Source organism: Carica papaya, chromosome 6, assembly GCF_054855325.1.
Source record: "Carica papaya isolate Zhongbai chromosome 6, ASM5485532v1, whole genome shotgun sequence".
Classification (NCBI taxonomy): domain Eukaryota; kingdom Viridiplantae; phylum Streptophyta; class Magnoliopsida; order Brassicales; family Caricaceae; genus Carica; species Carica papaya.
In genome coordinates this window covers 36,950,622-36,973,940 of record NC_142314.1, presented here as the reverse complement: position 1 = coordinate 36,973,940, position 23,319 = coordinate 36,950,622, and the positions used below count along the sequence as shown (strand labels likewise).

The window sequence follows — 23,319 nt, the reverse complement described above, 5'->3', positions numbered from 1 at the left end:
TCATCAAGTTCAAGAATTAATAAACGAGTTGAGTCTGCTTTTGAATTAATTCATTTAAATATTTTGGGGTCTATATCCTGTTATGTCTAAAATAAAGTTTAAATATTTTATTACTTTTATGGATGATTTTTTTTAAATAATTTGAATATATTTTATGAAAAATCGTTCTGAAGTGTTTGCTAATTTTTGTGTTTTTTATGCGGAAATTAAAACCTACTTTAATATTTCTGTGCACGTGCTAAGGAGTAATATTGTCAAATAATATATGTCAGATTCAGTTTGGAATTATATGACTCAACAAGAGATTCATCAATCTTCTTGTGTTGATAAACCATCTCAAAACGGAGTTGTTGAAAGAAAGAACAGACATTTACTTGAGATAGCTCGAGTCTTTTTATTCCAAACATAGGTTCCCAAACAATTCTAAGCCGATGTTGTATTCATTGCCTATTTCTTAATTAATCATTTACCATCTATAGTACTTGAAGGTAATATTCCTTACAATATTCTTTTTCCAAATAAGTTATAACTAAGTTGGATCCAAAAGCCTTGAAGTGTGTCTTTTTGAGATATTCTCGCATGCAAAAAAGATATCAGTGTTACTCTTCACACCTAAACAAATACCTAGTATCAACCGATGTAATCTTTTCAGAGAATATATCATTCTTTGTCTCATCGTCCAGTTTTACAGATCAGGTGAAGGACGATAAATGCCTCATCTATAGGTTCCAGCCCAGTATCTCTATGGAGCAACTAAATAATGGTATTTTTCTCGATGTGCCTTCTATTGTAGTTGAGCAAACTGATGATGGTATGCCTCAAACTCAAGTACAATTGCCAATTATTCATATTTTTTTTCAGGAGATAATAGACTAATAATACATGTCATGTACTAACTTCTTCGTCATCTGATCATTCCACACATGATTTTGATCTTCCCATCAGTTTTTGTAAAGGTACACGTCAATACACCCTTCTTCACTCTACTTATCTCATTGTTAATTTTATTTCATATGATCACTTGTCTCCTTCATCTAACTCTTTAATCGTTTCGATAGATTCAACTTCTATACCCAACATAGTTAAGAAAGTTTTGAATAATCTTGGTTGACGTAATGTCATACTTCAGGAGATAAACACTCTTGATAATAATCATACTTGGGATCTGATGGATTTATCCAAAGGAAAAAGGGTTGTAGGGTGGAAATGGATATTTGCAGTCAAAGTGAATCTAGATAACTCTGTGACGAAAGTTAAACCTCGACCGATAGTGAATGCTTAGATATATGGGATTGATTATTTTAATACATTCTTTCAAGTGGCCAAACTTATCTTTTTTTATTTATTCATCTCTATTGCAGCCTCTTAAGACTGACCTTTACACTAGTTGAACATTACAAATGCATTTCTTTATGGTAATATCTTAGAAGAAGTGTATATAAAACAACCACCCGAGTTTGTTGCTCAGGGAAGTACAAGAAAATCTGTCATTTGAAGAAATATTTACATGGTTTGAAGCAAAATTCCCGTGCGTGGTTTGACAAGTTTAGTGAAATAGCATATGAGTTTGAATTAAAGAAAAGTGTGTGATCATTCGGTCTTTTATAGACAATCAACAGCTGATATTATATTTTTTATTATTTATGTTGATGATATTATGATTACAGGAGATGATCATGCAGGAATATCATTTCTCAAGTCATTCTTGCATACCAAGTTCCATACCAAAGACTTGAAATAGCTAAATACTTATTGAGAGTTGAAATAACAATAAATAAGGAAGAGATTTTGCTATCTTAGAAAAAAGTATGTACGTGATTTACTTGCAAAAACAGAAAAACTGAGATCTAAGCTATACAAGACACAAATAGTACCAAATGTACATCTTACAAAAGATGATGGGATCCCCTTGATGGTCCAGAAAAATACAGGCAATTAGTTAGAAAATTGAATTATCTCACTGTGACTCGTCCAGATATTGTATATCCTGTTAATGTTGCGAGTCAATTTAGATCTGCACCTACTGTCAAACACTGAAAAGTTCTGTAACAGATTTTGTGATACTTAAAAGGTGCCCCAGCACTTGACAGTGTTTAAAAATCATGGGTATACTCAATTAAATGTTTTACAAATGCTGATTAGATTGGATCTAAAATTGATAGAAGATTTACTATGAGTTGTTGTATTTTTCTTGGTGGAAATCTCATATTATGAAAAAATAAGAAGCAAACAATACTATCTTACTCAAGCGCAAAGTCCGAATATAGAATTACGACTCCGTCTACATGAAAGTCTTATTGATACATCATCTTTTAGATAAAATGAATTTGAAACCCACATCTCCTGCAAAATTTTGATGCGATAATCAGGTTGCCTTTCATATTACTTCAAATCCATTGTATCATAAGAGAACCAAACGTATCGATATTGATTGTCATTTCATTTGAGAGAAGATTTAGAAAAACTTTATATCTATTGATTATATGAAAATAGTAGAACAACTTGGTGATGTATTTACAAACCCTCTAAATGGAACACGGATTGATCATTTTTGTAACAAACTGAACATGATTAATATTTATGCTCCAACTTGACGGGGAGTATTAGAATATTATAGAATATATTTTGTATATAATAGTATGATTATCTTTCCAAATATATTAGTATAATTAAGAAGAAAATAAATAGGATAATTAATGTTGGTTATCATATATGAATCCGTCTGTATGTATATATACCCCTTCTCCTATTTGAATAAGATACAAAAAATATTTAATATTTTTACTAATTCTTTACACCAAGAAACAGCAGGTTTTATTACATTAAAAGGAGTAGTTATCTGAAAGTTATTTCTGAATTTATCTGAACTACCTTTGTCTTAATCCTAACATTCTTCTTTATTCCTACTCATACACACTGTTAACATAATATACAACAACCCTATTACAATTACATTTATGACAATCTAATCCATAATGAACTGATTAATTTAAACACACAATAAAACTCCTACTTTATTCTTCCTTCTTTAATACACCTTATCAAAAGGTCCAGCTTTTGCTGCACTTGTAGAGCCCCTATCATATTCCCTAATTTTCTTTTTAAAATAAGAAGCATAATAAAAGCAACAAGCGAAATTCCCTATTTCATTAGGAGTGGTACTTTTAATTTATTAGTCTTTGCATTTCTTAGCCTAATGCTACTTAAGAAATACTTGGTAGTTGGCACTCTATAAGTACCTTTATAATCTCCTTGACATCATCATCTGTTATTCAACAACATAGTTTGAGAATATCTTAATGCTTGATTCTGTAATACAACTAAATCTTCAAGTGTGATACTTAAAATTTTTTAGATATGACGTAGAAGAGGATCTAAGTGTGATATCTACGTTCTTATTCCCAAATTCTTTAGTAGGAAAAATAACTCTGTTTTTCATACATTATTTGCTATTAGAGCTAGAAGAATCTTGCACTCTAAAATCTCAAAACCCTACATCCAAACTGGTCTAAACCTATGAGAAAAAAAGGTATATATAGAAACCCTTAAAATATTGCTAGTCCACCCACAAGCCACTGCTAGTTAGTGACACACCCCTCCATTGAACTCAGGACCCTTGTAACCCTGCTGTGAAATTCTAGCGGAAAATGTGTCATTCACCAATGCAAATTCTTCCAAAAGCAGCCTCTCTAGATCTCGTACTTCCACACAACCATATATCTAACCAATCTCCTATTGAAACCCTTACCTAAAATCAAGTCAACTAGTAAATGCTTGCCGCTGTCAGGTGAGTGCAAGCCAGCGCATGAGTTTCATGTCTGAGCTTCGAGTGGGCTCTATTAAATCGTGCTCTGTTTTAACTTTTTAATTGGGTTTGACAAACTCGGTTCACCAATATCAGTTTACCTCATTCCGGACTGGTTTTTAGCAGTTCAAAACTATTCCCATGAATTTTTGAATGATCTCCATACTTTTGCAGTCCTCTTTACAAAAGTTACACTCTACTGTTATAGAAAGTTTTAACATGTAGAATCCTAAGGAAGAGAATGAGTTGTCATCCAGAAAATGTCAAAACTGACAAGCCTTTCTTGGCTGTAGCTAGGCACAATAACCAGTTAAAGTGAATGAAGATTTGAGCGCCATCACGTAAGAATTTGGGACCTCAACCTCTACCGAAAAATGGATCAGCACCGCACAATGGGGACATTGGACTGAAGCTTTCCACTGTGATGCCTGTGCTGCCAAACGTGTTCGTGCCCCATCTCCAGCCCTTTTTTCATTCTTCATACCCCCCGGCAGGATTAATCACTGGTTTTTCCGCCAGCTCAAAAGCCGCGTTCATAAACTTCAACCAGCCACTCCCCTGTGCTCCTTCTGGAATGAACATTCTCTTCGCATTCCTGGCCCACACAATAGAGAATACTAGGAACAAACCTCTCCTATTACTGCTGAATGAGATCCATAACTCATTGCTTTGGCCGTTGAAGTGCTTAGCCCATGGAACCCCATTCCTTCAGTAGAAATCCTCAAGAACATTCAAAAACCAACCTACCTCATCCTTGTTTAGGGAAATCGAAGTCTGGAAACCACTTCCATTCTCTCTTATTCTCAATCCATCCACCCTCCGACCTTCACTGATCAGATCAAAGGATTTGTTGTCAATAACCAGAAACCTTCACCCCCTCTGGTTTGAGTTCCCACTCAAAGTGGTCGGGCCCCATTGGCCGGCCCGAGGCCTTTGAAGAGAACCGGATCTCTTCGTGTACTCTACCTCTCTAGAACTCTCTCTCTCTCTAGTTGATCCTGCGCCACATTAAACCCAGGTCAAGCGGGTCTATGTTGGTTCATTTATAAACAAGTCGTGTATCGGTTTAGAAATCATGACCTTATAGATAAATGAGTTGTATAAGAATTAGGGATACTAGTCTATGACTGTTTAAGCACAATATGTGTTTTGCCACCCCAGGTAAGGGGAGAGAAACAAAGAGAGAAGGAACAACCTCTATTCCAGCGTTATATCAACTGGAGAAACTTAATGCGTATACTGTAGTCTTGAAATGGAAATGGGAGATTTTATTCATACATGGAAACAGTCTATTGTTCATAGGGATCTCTAAAGAAGAAAAGGTTTCCTCTTAAGCCATTAGCCATAGAGATGCATAGGGATGCTTAGTGATGCACCAGACGTTCTGAAGAAAGTGAAGATGTTCGGGAAAGCATATAGGATTCTTGATATTGGCACTTGAGTCACCACAATAATTTCTTACCGCATTTCTCTTAGAAGGAAGCTGTGCAAGAGGCATGTGGAGGATATCCGGACGCAATGGCCAACCTAACCGAAAACAATCAACAGACCTGCAATTAAACATAATTGAAAATATCAATCAGCACAATATGTACAATGCAAAATAAGTAAGATGTCCAATACCTGAAGTATTGATTTAGGACATCATAATTCCTCTGCTGTAAATCCTTTAATTTTCCTCTTTTGCTCTTTTTAGCTTCCTGTCAATATCCAACTGTTACAATTAAATATATAATTGAAAAAATTTTATACAAGGAAAATATGAAAAAGAATCAAAAACTAATTGTAGGTCAAGAAATTGCATCCAATACCCTCGCAATCACTTCATAGACAGGTGTAATGACTTTCCTCAAAAAAGCCTCTTCACCTGCATAAGTTGGGCGCACGTACGCTCCTGTAATGACACTAACATTTCCAGCCAGCAAACCATAAAGTTCAAATGCAGTCTGCAGTTAAGAAAGAATAAAAATGCTTAGATGTCCAATAAGGTAAATATAGCACAAAAGAATTTACTGGGAGACAGATAACTAGGCATTCAAGAACAAACTAGAGGAAATGTTAATCCGGATTCACCACGAGAAACGGAAGACAGATAACTATACACGGACTCAACCGGCTCAATACTAATGGGATGTTGCAAATACATAGACTAAGTCGTGCTCTTTCACCAGATGTTTGCACTACGTGTAGGTGCAGGCCAAGCTGCACAACCATGTTTTTTTGCAGTGTGATGCAGCAGGGCAGTTTTGGATTAGATTGTTTGGCATGTTTGGACTTATGTGAATTGAATTCAGAAACTTGCCCACACTACAGGAATATAGGCATTGGCGCCATCACCTTGAATCTACATTCCAGTTTGGCTCTATCAACCAATATTAACAGCAACTTAGGTGAAACTAAACCTGTAACAGCTAAACTCATTCTGATAATGATTAAAAATATTAAAGAAAACCCATCCTACAATGAACGACGGTTCTAACAGATTGGACCTAGAAATAGATCTTAAATCATGCCTTTTTTTCATTTATACAGATGCATGGTCTTTCCTTGAGGATCTAGATCGGTGTCCTACAAATAAGGTTAAAATTAGATGGTAAACAAAAGCTTTGGCAGGGATGATTATTCCATTTTTTAGCTATTCATTTAGGTTATTATTAAGCTTCATAAGTAGAACAAAGAACATTTTTCATTAGAATCTAAGCTCTTCTTCATGAGCAAGTGGAATGGACCCTGAAAGGATAAGAATTGAAGAGAAGGCAAAGGATTAGGTTTGTGATATTGCACCCGACTGGTGGGAATCTGAATAATTTCTCAATTGGACAAAGACTCAGGCCGAGGAGATCATTTATGTTCCAGTGTATAGGGTGACTAGTGGATGCTTGCTTGTTAAATTCGGGAACGCTTCTTGTTATTGTCAAGATATGAAGGGGACCTCACACATGTAGGGTCTGTTTTCCTATAGGAAGATATAACAGGGGATGGAAAGAGGTGGCAGTTGTGCTGATTGATACGCAGGGCACAAAACTAAAGGAAGGCTCACCACAGGCAGAGGCAAGAAAAGAGCTGGGCGGCATGATTCATGCTGGAACTGCAGAGCAGGTTTTGTGGACTATAAAGCAGGATTTGTGGGCAACAGCTAGGTGGCAGATCAGAAGATTCAATTTTCAAAAGAGAAAAAATCTTGCCTCACAATCTCCTATAGATTCAAAATTTAAGAATAGATTCTGGGGAGGATTTTGTAGAATTGAAAACTCACTCACTGGAAGTCAATGTAGACCAAGAAGGAAAGAGAAACAGTGAGGTAGGGCTCAGCTAAATATATCCCAAAGAAGCTCTAAGGAGGCAGCAGCCTCTGGGCTGGGCTGTGAAGCAAAAAAAACCAGTTTCTTCGGGCTTAATAACAAAATTGAGCCCAATCTACATAACCCACAGCCTTCAGCAAATTTAACCCTTATTCGGGCCCAATCTAGATGTTATGGTTCCTACAAATAGATCTAGTTATGGGACAATTAATATGAAAATCTGCAGAAATGTTTAAGTGTCTTTGGGTCTTACATTTGGCAGTTGCTGTTTCTACCAAGAATAGAAATTGTTCCTTAATTTTTGTTCTCTAAGTCCCTAGTTCTAACATAAGAAAAGTATGGAAAGAAATTATTAAAAATGTTGAATACTTATTTACTCAAGGGACGGCAGGGTTCTCTCTGTTAAAAATAGTCCATAGAAACTGTTATACTGCTTACGAATAACTGCTACAACTGCCTAATCTTATCTTCCTGATTTCGTCGACTTTAACAACTACTTAATTGAATTTATTCCATACATATCGCCCTTATATAAGCACATAAAAACACTCCATAAACAAATGAAAAAGACACTTAAAAACCTGAAATTAGAAGAAATTAATTATGAATAAAAATAATAATAATTATTACTATCATTTTGGTACTCAGGATCCCTAACACCATATCTGGCTGAAAACCCAACAAGCTAGGATTTGAAGACCCAAACAGGCGATCCAAATCTGTGATTGAGCCGAATTCTAAGCCGTGTCCTAAACTAAAATTGATGACAGATGAGAGTAGCACCGCAGCTGGACAGAGGTGACTGAAGTCAATCATCATCGTCCACCCTCCCTCCTCCCTTGTGGTGGTGTAGCCAGAGAAGACAATCTTCCTTCAGGCAGAACAGAACCCTATCTCTTCCCCTCCTGTAGTTCAGCAGAATAGGGGAAAATCTGAGGTGGCGAGCCAGATTTTGCACATAAACAATTTTCAGATTACGTGAATGGACAAATCTTTGATCTACAACAATTATGCAAACATTGTGATGACAAAAATGGAGGGCAAAAGGGGCTGGAAACAGTGCAAGATTTTGAAATAGAACTATTGGAATCTTCTTCTAAAATATCAATTGCAGAGGAAGAGAAAAAATGTGAGGAAGATCTTGGCCAAGAGAAGGTTCACAGCAAGGACATAAATGTAAAATGGGAGGGGTTACAACTTGTGTTTGCAGATAAAATAGCAAAAATAGGACAAGGTAAGGGCAAAGATGAAGAACATCAAGAAAGGGATGGGTTAGAGCTGCATGGTGATCCAAATAAATGCATAGTACCAGAGAAGGAAACAGTGTGCAATCCAAACATTGAGACAATAAACAGTGTGAACCATCCTAACCTGCATACTTTTCCTAACTCACTTTTATTCCATGTTGACAAGGACCAATGACGAAATGACATCCTAAGGCAAAGGCATTCTACCCATTCCATATCACAAACATAAATATGGAAATCAAGCTGTGACTTGAAAGAGTATGGTATCACTAGGGAAGTACCATTGCCATAAAATCAATCTTGTTTGACAGTGGAAGCAGCTGAGGGTGGTAGTATCACCCAAGGCTTATGCTCGGGGATTGGGAATTTAGCACATAGGAGAGGTTTAGGTGGAGTAGGCGATGGATATGGGTCTTTGAAGTGTCCATGAGAGGTAAGTCAGAGGGTTAACGGACTAGGTAGAGCAGTAAAGAGGACAAAAAACAAAGAGGTATTAGTGAGAGCAAGTCCTAACATAGTAATGATTTAAGAAGTGAAAAAAGAAGAGATCAACACCATCCTAGGCCGAGGTGCGTGTGAAAGTTGGATCAATGTGTGAGTGATTTTACCATCAGTAGGTATTTCGAGGGGCATCCTAATCATTTAAGACTTTAAGTTTGCATCAAAAGTTGATGCAATTGAAGGAACCTTCTCGCTGTTAGTGCCTCTTAATTTAAAAAGAAAAGGAAGCTGTTGGTTCACCAGTGTATAAGGGCCAAAAAGATATAGACTTTGAGGTTTATTATGGGAGGAATTCTCCTTTTTGTCAGACCTCCGCAATTTGTTTTGATGTCTGGGAGAGAATCTCAACACTTCTAGATTTTCGGATGAGAGGCTTCGGGTGAATAGAATGACCATATAAAAAATTTAATACTTTCATAGAAGACTGCCAATTGTAAGACCTTTTAGCAAATAACTAATTTATTTGGATAGTTGATAGACAGGAGATAATCTCATCATGTTTAGACTGGTCTTTAATCTCTACAAGTGGAGAGCATAACATTTCCTAATATAATTGTTTATATGAATATTTTGTTATCTAAATAATTATGATATTTTTTCTTATATAGCTCTCATTATTAATTTTTTTATAATTATTTAAAATCTCTATTATAAAAGAAATTATCTTATTTGTATTTATAAATTCTTATATATATATGAGTTATTTGTAACATAAAAAATATAATAGAAATAAAATACATTTTTTTTTTTAAATTTCTACATGTTATCATAGCAAAATAAGGGTATCTTGGGATTTTAATTTTTAAGATTTCTTTCAAACTCTAAAATATTTTCAACACTCACCCAAATGGAGTCTTAGCATCATTGTCAGCCTGCTGCCCTTCTCTGGTGAGCGTCTTCACCATACCCAATCCCCTTGCTCTGGTCGCGCACGGTTGTTCGCCCGACCATTGCTTCTCCTTCGGCTGTCTCTCTTATTCGCACAAGCCATCTCTCTCTATTTCGCGCCTGACCCGACCCGCACAGCATCTGGTTCTCCTTCGCCTAGTCGTGCATCGCAGACTCGGTTCATATCCCTCTGAGTCGCGCTCGATCCAAACCGCACAGCCTTAGTTCGCGCATTGCAGACTTGGTTGGCGTAGTTTCTCCATTTGCACATCTCCCCAACCCATCTACCTTGGTTTGTGCATGGCTCTCTGCACGGTTTCTCCATTCGCGCACGGGTCTTGTTTCGCAGCTCCGCCTTTCACGTGGCTGCGCGCAGTTGCTGTTCTCTTTTGCCGTGCGACCACGTCTGGCCGAGCACCAGCAGGTCTGTTTTTTTTTTTTTTTTTTTCCAAAATCCAGTCGCGATTTGGCCTCTTGTAGCTCGCGCTTGCCTCTGTCTCTGGCTCTAGACTTATCTCTCTCAGATCCAGCTCTGGTTCTCTTGTCTCGCTGGACCGACTTGTCTCTAGTGATCTCCTCCGATCTCGCAACATTTTTTGGTTTTTATTGGTGTTGGAGTATTTTTTGGCATCCTTCGAATTTTTTCTATCTCGTTGAAATTAGCAGCTGGGTATTGTTCTTTCATTATCGGTGCGTCAAAAATGATAAACTCAGGTATTACTCCTCTCCCTACTATTTTCAATTCTGATACTTGGATTATAGACTTTGAAACTAACAGACACATGATAGGGTATTCTAAATATTTTTCTGACCTATCTTCCATATACGCAACGAGAAAATGTCTATGTTGCCGATGGATCATACACTCTTGTATCTGGAACAACTTCCATTAATTGTACTCCGACCATTCCATTTATTTCAGTTTTTCATGTACTTAGTTTTCCTAACAGTCTCTTATCTATTAGTGCCCTTACTAGAGATCTTAAATATAAAATTAAGTTTTTTTTTAACCATTATGTCCTTAAAAATCTTCAAACAGGAAAGATGATTGGCACAGGTAGACTGCAGGATGACTTACATGTCTTGGATAAAAGTCAAAACGTCATTGGAAATTAAGCTGCCTTCGGCAATACGGATGTCAATAAGGAAATCCTACAGTTGCATCGACAATTAGGACATCCTTTCTTTATTCTAGAAAAATTGTATCCCACATTGTTTAAAAGAACTTTTATGGATTCCTCATTTTGTAATACATGTGAGATATCTAAACATAAAAGGAGTTCATATCATGTGAGTAAGTATAAAAGTTCTACTCCTTTTATGATCATTCATTATGATATTTGGGGACCTATTCAGAATACATCTTTATCTGACTATACATAATTTGTTATTTTCATTGACCGTTATAGTAAATTAATATGGATTTATCTGTTGAAAGCCAAAAGTGATGTGTTCTTACGCTTTCAGTCATTTCATAAAATGGTATGTACATAATTTGATGCTCAAATTAAAATTTTAAGAACAGACAACAGTACAAAATATATAGATGATGGATATTGTTCCTACTTGAAGTCTAATGGATAATTCTTCAAATAAGTTGTGCTTACATTAGTAAACAGAATGGAGTTGTTGAAATAAAAAATAAACACATATTGGAGGTAGCTCGGTTACTAATGTTCACCATGAATCTTCCTAAATGTTATTAGAGAGATGCAGTTCTCTCATTTACCTATCTTATTAATAGAATGCCTTTGCGGGTTCTTGATTTTAGAAGTCCTCTGGAAGTTTTGCAAGGTACAAATTCTTATACTGTTTCTCCCAAAGTGTTTGGCTGTGTTTGTTTTATTCATACTAGAAATGTGAGTAAGCTAAAACCTAGAACTTTCAAATGTGTATTTGTTGAATATTCTCCTACTCAAAAGGGTTACGATTGTTATTATCCGTCATATAAGAAATACTTTGTGACTATAGATGTTATTTTTAGAGAATTTGAACCATACTTCAGCGCTACCCCAACACCTCTTCAGGGGGAGAGTGAAAAGGAAAAGGTAATGCCTAATTTGATCACTCTTGACAGTCATATTTAGGGAGAGAATTTCTTGTTATAAGATCCTATTCAAGAAAAAAATGTTGAACGACTAGATAAACTGGACTTGAAGAGATATTCAAGGAGAGATAAGACATAAAATGCTACTATGCAGTTTATCCCAGGTCAAGAGAATTCTTCAGCTTTTGAAAATACTGGTGAGTCATCTTTACCTTATGAATTATCTGATAAACCCATTGCTTTCAAAAAAGAAATCAGAACTTATACTAAATATCTTATATCTAATTTTGTCTCCTATGACTCTCTATCTTATTTCAATCCCACAAGAAAAAAAGATGGTTGATTGTAAATGGGTGTTCACTGTAAAATATAAAGCAAATGGGTCGATTGAAAGATACAAAACTAGATTAATGGCTAAGAAGTATACTCAGACTTATGGAGTTGACTATCAAGAAACCTTTACATCTGTTGCAAAAATGAACACAATCAGAATATTGCTATCCTGTGCTGCTAATCTTGATGGAGATTTACATTAGTTTGATGTAAAAAATGTTTTCCTCCATGGGGACTTAAAGGAAGAGATATACATGAAGATTTCACCTGAATTCAAAGATGAAAGAACATAAGGGAAGGTCTGCAAATTAAAAAAGGTATTGTATGGATTAAAACAGTCTCCAAGAGCATAGTTTGAAAAGTTCAAAAGAATTATAATCTCTTTTGGATATTAGCAAAGTAATGCTGATCATACTCTGTTCATCAAGCATTGTGAGAATAAGATCACTCTTCTCATTGTTTACGTTGATATTATAGTAACTGCAGATGATATAAAGAAGATGACTTGACTAAAGGGACTTCTTACTCGAGAATTTAAAATTAAGAATATAAGAAAATTGCAATACTTTTTGTGAATTGAGGTTGCCATATCTAATACAAGAATCTTCATCTCAAAGAAAGTATATGCTATACTTATTAGAAAAGACTAGAATGATGAGTTGCAAGTCAGCAGTGGTGCATTAGTTGACATGGAAAGATATCAGAGATTAGTTGAAAGATTCATTTATTTCTCACACACCAAACTAAATATACCTTATGCAGTTAGTCTGGTGAGTCAGTACATGCATAATTCTCGCAAGACTCATTTACATGTCATCTTTCGAATATTATGATATCTAAAATCTGCACCAGGAAAATGTTTACTCTTCTTTAGAAATGGTTACCCGAAGATAGAAGCATTTACAGATGCCAATTGGGCTGAATCTCTAGATGATAGAAGGTCAACTACTGGTTACTGCACATTCATTGTTAGCAACTTGGTTACATGGAAAGCAAGAAGCAGAGTGTGGTTGCCCGTTCTAGTGCTGAAGCAGAATATAAAGCAATGACTCAAGAGGTATGTGAATTATTATGGTTGCAGAAACTAATGAATGAATTCAAACTGTTTAAAGAAGGGAGGCTATCATTGTTTTGTCACAATAACGCAGCTATTAATATTGTCCAAAATCCAGTTCAACATGATCGGACAAAATATATTAACATTGACCGTTACTTCATAAAAGAGAAAGTAGTTGATGGCTCCTTATGCTTATGTCATGTATTTTGTAGCAATCAGGTGACAGATATCTTCACTAAAAGATTTTGTAACAAAACTCTTCAGAACTTCATATGCAAGTTGGGTATGTGTGATATTTTCACATCAACTTGAGGGGGAGTGCTGACATAAATATTTTATTGTCTAAATAATTGTGATATTTTTTCCTATATAGCTTTCGCTATTAATTTCTTTTAATTATTTAAAATCCCTATTATAAGATGAATTTTTTTATTTATATTTAAGAATTCTTGTATATATGTGTTATTTGTAACACCAAAAATATAGTGAAAATAAAGTAAATATTTTTTCCTAAATTTCTACAATAATACAAGAGATCTTCTCACAACCTATATCAAATCACTTTCCCATTCTTGCTTGAATCTCAATGTATTTTTGATAGGATCCTACTTTTTTACAATTTGAAAATTTATGGTTGCAACATCCGGAGTTTGGGTCAAGAGTGAGGGAATCGTGGTAGGAAGGTAGCACAAATGGGTGGGAGGGACACAAATGCATGAGGAGACTAAAGAACTCGAAAAAAGGAACTAAAATCAAGGAATAAAGAGTAGATAGGAATATTTGAGGAAATGAAGGATTTAGATAAACTTGCAACAGAGTCCACTATCTCTGAGAACCAATACGAAAATCAAATGGGTGAATGAGGGGAATACTGATAAGCATTGCACCATAAAGTGGTCAATGGACACAAAAGAGAGAATACAGTAAAAGAATTGGAGCTTGATAGAGATTAATTGAGAGGAGAGCGAAGATTGACAAGATATTTTTCTTTTTTTGATAGGAAAAGGAATTGTACTAAGATAAGAAAGGAAACATTACAAAAGAAGCAGTGGATATCTCCGACTAAAAAAAAAATCGAAACAAGAAACAAAAAGAAAGCACCAAGCAGAGAACAAATCATGTAATTATAGCATTCCAGCTCCTATAAGGACAATAAGGGAGGTGTTAGAATATTTCTCATGAGCTTTCGCCCAATGGAAAGCTAGAATATCATCTTCTCCCATATGAGGTTATCCTTCAGAGAACGATCTTGAGAAATCTGCCGATTTCTTTTTATTCATATTGTCCAAAAAGACCAGCAAACAACACTCCTTGCCACAATGGTCTGACTTTTACCTTGCTTCGAAAGCACCCAAATTCGAGTTGATGAAACATTCCAACAAAAAGGGTCACCCATGCCAGGTTAAAAGTATCAAAGAGCCTGACAACATTTTCCATGCTATTTCAGAATATTTTATTGTTTCCCAACACCCATATTTTTGCAAGTTGGACACCCAAGAGCTGGAACAAAGGGCTTCCTTGGAAGGGTACTGTTTGGGTGCCCATTGCAAATATAAGGCAGATTGGTTGGAAAGACCATTTGATGAGGAGAAAATAAGGCGGTCGGTTCGGTAGTTTTTGGGAAATGGTAGAAACCGCTTTAGAGTCTTTGATGAATTCTATTCGAATGCCACAATTTGCAAGAGTATTAATTCTATTTTGATCCCTATAATTTCCCAAAAGGACAAATCTATGAAGGTCTTTGAGTATCATTGATAAGTCTAATGACAAGTGTATACAAGATCATCACTAAGGTACTCTTACTACATGTTAGTGACATGTTGGATGACACAATATCACTAACACAAAGCACCTTTGTAGGAGGTAGACAAATCCTTTATGCGACGAAGTGAGATGTCTGTTACCCAGTATTATAATTCTCTCGCTCCTAATTGGCAGCAGCTTGATGTTTTCAAAGAACACAAATGAGTTATTCAGAAGATGCAAAGAAGTTCAAAACGATTGTTGAACAGAAGATGATATTCAAGTTTCTAATGGGGCCGAACAAACTCTGGATGACGTAAGAGAACGAGTATTAGGCACAAAGCCCTTGCTGAGTATTCGAGCAGTTTTTTCTGAGGTCCACCGCGAGGAGAGCCAGAAAAAAGTGATGATGGGAGAAACCCAGCTCGCTCAACTGAGTGAGAATGCCTTAGCACTCACCACCCGAGTCGCTCAACTGAGTGAGAACGCCTCGGCATTCACCACCCGGGTCGCTCAATTGAGTAAGAACGCCTCGGCACTCACCACCTGGGTCACTGATTTTCGAGGAAAGAAAGGACAAGCTATGGTGTGAATTTTGCAAAAAACCATGCCATCTTCGTGAGAAATGTTGGAAGTTTCATAGAATACTGAGAGAGAAGAAGCCCATCAGACCACAAATTCATTACGGAAATCTAGTAACCTCGAATGATATATCAAACACTCAACCCGACAGCGCTCCCTTCAGTTCAGAACAGATGGAGGCCCTCCTAAAGATGTTGTCACAAAAGGGTCTTATCGGTAATGCTTCAATTGCACAAAAAGGTAATTCCCTACTTGGTTTATCTGTTTATTCTACAAAAAGACAAATGTGAATTGTGGATTCAGGTGCATCTAATCATATGACAGGAGATTGTTCACTGCTTCATCGGAGTGTAAAGAGGTATTTTTTATAAAAATTGCTGATGGAGAAGTTCTAAGATGGCAGGAATTGGCTCAACTGATATATTACCATGTTTGACACTACATTCAGTTCTCTATGTACCCAATTTGGATTGCAATATGTTATCTGTGAGCAAACTATCTAGGGACCTGAACTGTATTGTTAAATTTGACATTGATCTTTGTGTATTTCAGGACTTGATCTCAGGAAAGACGATTGACAGTGCTAGGTTGGAGTCAGGACTATATCTTATACCAGTTTAAATACCTCCTTCAAATGGACAAATTTTAAATGCAGCATAAGCTAATTCAATTTTTATAGGATGTTCAAATGATGACCACTCTATCATGTTATGGCATTACCGATTAGGACACCCAAACTTTTTGTATTTGAAACAACTGTTTCTTTCTTTGTTCAAAAATAAAAATCCGCTTTCATTTCAGTTTAAAGTATGTCAATTCTTTAAACATATTCGAAATTTCTTTCCAAGTTTGGCATATAAACCCTTAAAACCTTTTCATTAATCCATAGTGATGTATGGGGGACCATCATAGGTAAATAATATTATTGGTACAAAATGGTTTGTATCCTTCATTGATGATCACATTTGAATTACTTGAGTCTTCTTTACGAACGAAAAATCTGAAGTGGGCAAAATATTTCATAAATTCAACACTATAATTCAAAATCAATTTCACAACACAATACAAGTGTTAAAATCAAACAATGCATGCGAATATTTTGAATCCACCATGGGAAAATACCTTACTGATCAAGGTATTATCCACCAAAATTCATGTGTTTATATCCCACAACAAAATGGTATAGCCGAAAAAAAAAATAAACGTATCATTGAAGTTTTTCGATCACTTATGTTTACTAACATGTTCCCAAATATCTTTGGGGAGAGGCTATCCTCACCGCCATCTTCTTCATCAACAGGATGCCTTCCCGTATACTCAAACTTAAAACACCCTATGAAACTCTCCATCAAACCTTCCCTAAATCTCACATTCTAAACATAGTCCGGTTTAAAGTCTTTGCCTGCTCTACTTATGTTCACATCCATGCTCATCTTAGGGGGAAACTAGACCTAAGGGCCCTTCAATGCGTATTTGTTGGATACTCATCAAATTAGAAAGGACACAAATGTTTTTTCCTAGGTACCTGTCAGTTTTACAACACTATAAATGTAACATTCTTTGAAAACCAACCCTTTTATCCCACTCTTGATATTCAATGGGAGCATTTCACTCAGGAATATCAATTGTGGGATGTGAACACACCTCCTCTACATATCTCTTTAACAAATACACCTTTTTCAACAACTGAACCGGTCCCTTAAACTACAAAAGAGTCAATTGAACCTACTGTCCCTGAAACTACAAAAGAATCTGAACTTATCACAGAAGCTGATAGTACATTACCTGTAAAGAGTGAGTTACGTGTTTACACTAGGAGGAATAAGACTCATGATAGTAAAGTATCTAAACTAACTACGTATTGTCATGAATCAACTCTTGGACCAGGCACTTAGAATACAACAGGTAATGAAATCTCTAACTCATCGACTGATATTGATACTGAGTTACCTATTACTTTACGAAAAGGTGTTCATTCTTGCACCATGCATCCCATACAAGATTATGTCTCATATGGTAAACTATCTTCAACATATCATGCACTTGTGAATAAACTAGACAGCAACACTATGGAACCAAAAACAGTTCATGAAGAACTCAAGTTTTCAGAAGGGAAAGCTGCAATCTAAGAGGAAATCAAAGCACTTGAAAAGAATGGGACATGCGAGTTAACTGAACTGCCTTCAGGAAAAACCCAGTAGGATGCAAATGAATCTTCACTACAAAGTATAATCCAGATGGAAGTGTGAATCGGCACAAAGTCCGTCTTGTTGCTAAAAGTTTTACTAGTCATATGAGATTAATTATCAGGAGACATTTACCCTAGTTGCCAAGCACAACACTATTTGGGTACTATTCTCATTAGTTTCAAATCTTGATTGGTTTTTTTATCAACTTGATGTGAAAAATATTTTTCTCAATGACGATCTAAAAGAAGAGGTGTATATGAAAATTCCACCAGGACTTAAAATGAACACGCAAAAGATGTGCAAACTAAAAAAGGCACTTTATGGTCTCAAGCAGTCCTCGAGAACATGGTTTGATAGATTCACCAGGGCAGTGAAACATATGTGATATGAACAGTGCTAGTCCAATCACACATTATTTGTCAAACATAGTGTCACAGACAAGAGAGCTGTTTGATTGTGTATGTTGATGATATTATCTTGACTGATGATCATGTTGAAGAAATTCAGAGACTCAAAAGCTTTCTAACCAAAGAGTTTGAAATCAAAAACCTTGAGATACTCAAGTATTTTTTTGAATGGAAATAGTTCGGTCTAAGAAAGGAATCTTTGTATTACAAAAATATGTCATAGATCTCTTGAAAGAGACAAGTATACTTGATTGTAAACCCGTAAAAGCACCTATGGAGTCAAATGCTAAGCTAGGTCTCAAAACTGATAGTAACCTGTTGATAGAGAAAGGTATCAGAAACTTGTAGGCAACCTTATCTACTTAACTCACACAAGACCTGACATCAGTTTTGCAGTGAGTATTGTGAGCCAATTCATGTATCAACCTACTGAAGAACACATGAGTGCAATATACCAGATTTTGAGATACCTAAAAATGACACCAAGAAAGAGATTATTCTTTCAAAAAATAATAAACAGAAATATTGAAATCTTTACTGATGCAGACTGGACAGGATCAATAACTGATAGGAGATCCACATCTGGTTATTGTACATATGTGTGGGACAATCTAGTCACTTGACATATCAATAAATAATCTGTTGTATCAAGAAGTAGTGCTGAAACTGATTTACGATCACTTTCTCATAGGATATGTGAAGGAATGCGACTGAAAAAAATACTAATTCAACTAAGATTCTCAGTTCCTACCCCTATGAAACTCTGGTGTGATAATCAATCAACCATTAGTATGGCAAAAAATCCTGTGTACCATGATAGAACCAAGTACGTTGAGATTGATCAACACTTCATCAAGGAGAAAATTGAAGACCAAGCCATAACACTACTATATGTTCCAACCAATCAACAAACTATAGACATACTCACAAAAGCACTACCAAAAGGGGCGTTTAATAATATTGTATCCAATATAAGATGACTCAATATCTATGTAACCTATATTGAGGAGTGTAGAAATTCAAGAAAGGATAATTTAGTAATTTTGTGTGAATTTGTTGTGGACAGGTGGGGATACCCACTACCACAATACTCCTTTTTTCTTCATTCTGTTAGGATATTTTTCGGGTGCAAGGTGCCTATATAATGACACCCTTCTTATTTTGTAATGCAAGGAAAATCAGAGAAGGAATTTTTCTCTCGAAAATCCTTATAAATGTTGTTAATGAGAAGAGAGAACACATTTAACTGGTGTTACCTATGTGAGAGAGCAAAGGAGACTTGTGACTATATTATGCTTTAGTATCCTATCGCATATACCTTATGACCTATGGCTTTCGGGATTTTGAGATACAACTGAGTCATGGCTAGTACTATTAAGGAGGAGGTATGGGCTTGGAAGGATATTACGAATCGGAAAAAGCATTTGGGACTTCTTCCATTGGTAATTTTTTGGGTTGTGTTGAAAAAAGGAAATGAGAGAGTTTTTGACGGGGGTAGAGGAGGGTATTGATAGAATTGGAGAGTAGATGGTTCCAAACACTTGGTATTTCGGTTATGAATCAACCGATGTACTCCATAGAGAATGTAGGAGGATTAATTGATATGCTAACTGATATATCAATTCTTCTATGCATAGGTTTGCACCACCTTGGTGCTTGTATTAATAATACGCTTTATAGTTTTTACTTAAAAAACATTATTACTCTTGTTCAAGCATTTGATCAGATCTCGAAATTTGGAGATGAGTAGTCTCACATGAATTAGAGTGGATGATGCATATGTGGTGAGTCTAACAGAGTCAATAGGATGCACCATGAGTGATTAACCCTTGATTTATTCAGGAGTCTCTTTGAGAGGCAACTCAAGGATCAAATCATTTTGGGAGGTGGTTGAGAATAAAGTGGCAAGAAGGTTAGGGAGTTAGCAAGGGAGTTTTTTTTAAGAGGTAGGTTACTTTGGTCCAGGCATGCCTATCCACTATACTACTCTATTTCTTATCCTTGTTTTAAATGCTTGTGGGGGTTTCAAAGAGATTGAGGGGATGCATGAGGGGATTTTTATGGGCAGGAGTGTGGAAGGAAAAACGCGACCATTCACTTAGCTGGGATGTCTATTGCCAGTCCAGAACCTTAAGAGGATTGAGAGATCGCACAACAGAAAGATATCCTAATTTGTGATGCTTTTAGAGTTGTTGGGGAAGGGGAGGTAGAGTGGCAAGTTAACGTGACCGGAAATCTTAATGATTGGGAGGTTAACGAGTACGAGAATCTTCTCAACACATTGTTGTTTAAGAATTTAGACAAAAACAATGACTCTCCTATGTGGAGTCTTACATCTAACAAGATCTTTTCAGTTAAATCATATTATAATTTCTTGTCCAAGCAGGAAGATGCTAGTCCCAGATTCTGGTCCAAATAGATTTAGAATGTTCAAATCCTGCCAAGAGCGTCCTTTTTTACATGGGAAGCTAGAAGGGAGTGCATTTTGGTGATTGAAAAATTGATGAAATGTGGCAAGATTATGGCATACAAATGCTATCTTTGTAAAAGTGCCGTGGAGACTTGTAATCACCCCCTTCTTTAGTGCCTAGTGGATTACAAGCTTTGGACGATGACCTATGGTCTTTTGGGAACCAACTGGGTGATGGTAGATTTGGTCAGAGATGAAATCTAGGTTTGGAAAGGTATTTGTAGGCGAAGGTACCATGTGGACATCATTCCTCTTACCATCTTATGGGTGGTCTAGAAGTAGAGGAAATAAAGAGCCATTTTGGAGCAAGATGGTGACAATGATTTCGATATGATTATGAATAGATGGTTTTAAACTCTTGATTTTAAGATAGGTCTTCCTCTTTATTCCATGAAGGATTAAGAAAATCTTATTTATATTTTGTTTGGTATGTAAATATTTTTGTATACGGGTTGACACATAAGTTATCCCAAACATAATTCAAACAATTCAAATCAAGGAGGTAAAGATATGGGTGGCCAATAAGCCTTTCTGGGCAGAAGAAAGCATGCCGCAAGGCCCACTCGAAATTGGAGACACACAGTCAAGGAAGAGTAAAACAAGATCCAAGTAATTTGGATCACTTGGGAAGAATATTATGATGCAAGTGGGCCCATTACAAGACGAAGAGCTAAAAGACTCCAACAAGCCTTTCAACTCTTTGTTCAAGAATGGATAAGTGAGGAAGAAGAGTTTGGCCGAAACAACAAAGCCCATAAAAGGAGGATAACAAGCCCATTCGGCCAAAGGCATGATGGTACATGCATCATAATCCAAATGGAAGAGGAAACCATGAAAAAGGGGAAAGAAAATCCTCCTATCCATGAAGGAATCTTTCCAACCCAAGGGGATTGCCTTCTTAAAGAGAAATTTTCCTCTTCTTTCACACATATCTCCTTAAAACCGCAAGGGATCCCATTCCTTAAGGAAACAATCAATCACTGCTCCAAGATCTTCTCCTAAACCGATCATGATCTCAAGAAAAAGGAAAACTAAATCTCATGCTTTATGGGAGCCTAAATCTTAGGATTTAGGAAGATTTAAGCTGGAATTAATCTTTTCCCAAACCGGTTACAGTCTTCCTTAATTCTTCCCTCAATCATCTCACAATTAATGAAGATTTTCACCATTTAAGAGTTTTCTACAAAGGGATGGTATATCTACACTATTATGGTTACAATCTTCCTCATTTTAATTTTATTCCTATTCTAGTGTTTGATTTATTTTCCTATGTAAGTTTTACAGTTAATTTAAGAGATTTTTTTTTATATTTTATATGGCTTAGAACTTCAAATAGTTTTTCAATTTATAGTTGTAAGCAATCAAGTTCAAAGTAATAAAATACAAAGTTTATTTAGTTTTTAACAAGTGAAGTATTTTTCATCATTCTTGTTGAACAAGGAATTTCGTCAACTTATCAAAGTAATCTTGTGACATTTTTTCAATTCTTTAATTTTTCCAATTACCTTAATTCCTATCACATATTGATAGTGGGTTAACCAATAAGAGTTTCTTTAGAGATTTAAGTTTTTGATGCTAATTGAGATTTGTGGGAGTTTTAGATTACATTGTTGATCTTGGGTTCTGCATCACTGTTGGTTCCCGTTATTACTAATACTTTATACGTTTTATTTTTTTTAAAAAAAGAAACTAACAGCCATAACAGCTAAACTCATTCCAATCACGACTTTAGATATCAAAATAACATCCCTTCCTACCAAGCACATTGGTTCTCACAGATTGGACCTAGAAATAGGTCTTAGATCATGCCTTTCATACACAAATTCTTCCCAAATCGAGAATTTATCACGACAATGGAAGGGGAAACGGGCCAGATCAAACCTACAAATTTCTAAGAGCCTAATATCCACAGTAAGACATCAAACCATAAACAGTTATAAAGAGATTAAATAATCTCGAAACTAAGATGATGATACTCAACGAAGGAACGTTGGCATCAATATCAGGTCTGATGTGGTAGAAAGGAAAACAAAATTTTAAATGACCCATAAGAGAGTCCATTTCAACTGGAAATTTAAGCTTAGAATCTTGGGCATGCTAAAGGACTATAGGCATTGAAACCATCATCTCGAATTAAGTTGGGTTCTTTATCTACCAGTATCAACAGTTACTTGGGTGAAATCAAAATCCCTAACTCCTAAACTCATCTTGATCATGATTTTAAATATCAAAATAACATCCTATCCTACCAGGAATTGCATTCTCACATACTGGACCTAGAAACAGGTCTTGAACCCATACATTTCCTTTATACAGAGTCATATTCCAAAGCAAGAATCTCTCAAAATAATGGAGAGAACAGGGAAAGGTCAAAACTACACATTTATAGAAGCTTAAGATCATTTTTTTTTAAAAAAAAGAAGGAAGCCTAATATCAACAGTAAAGCATCAAATACAAGTGAAAGCAACTATAGGAAGGTTAAACAATCTCGAAACTTACATGATGAAACACATAACAAAGAAACTCTGGCATGAATATCAAGTCTGAAGCTTCACCCCATATTAAAAGCATGAGACCCAAGTACAGTAATTTACGCTGTTGAACCTCCTGTTGAATGGTTGGCAACCTGCAAATTGTAAACATTACGAAGAATTAAAATTTAATAAAGATAAAATGTTGGAATTTAATCTCCTTTTCTTTAAAATGGCCCTTAATTCTCATTACAGGCTCTTATTCGTCTAATTCAA

The 23,319-nt window shown here is 35.8% G+C and overlaps 1 protein-coding gene across 15 annotated transcripts in view; it reads right to left on the bottom strand.

Moving 5' to 3' along the window:
* The window catches only part of LOC110808131 (callose synthase 3-like), a 59,860-nt gene that overhangs the window by 6,000 nt on the left and 30,541 nt on the right, over positions 1 to 23,319 (bottom strand). For 12 of the 15 annotated variants that reach the window (XM_088206525.1, XM_088206518.1, XM_088206521.1 and 9 more), the window contains 4 exons: positions 23,072 to 23,198; positions 5,617 to 5,751; positions 5,429 to 5,505; positions 5,268 to 5,355 (listed from right to left, as the gene is read on the bottom strand). In XM_088206525.1, the coding sequence (XP_088062651.1) occupies positions 5,268 to 5,355; positions 5,429 to 5,505; positions 5,617 to 5,751; positions 23,072 to 23,198 (427 nt within the window). Of the gene's footprint in view, positions 1 to 5,267; positions 5,356 to 5,428; positions 5,520 to 5,616; positions 5,752 to 23,071; positions 23,199 to 23,319 lie in introns of those variants that run through there. The other 3 variants (XM_088206528.1, XM_088206530.1, XM_088206529.1) reach the window with 3 other exon arrangements.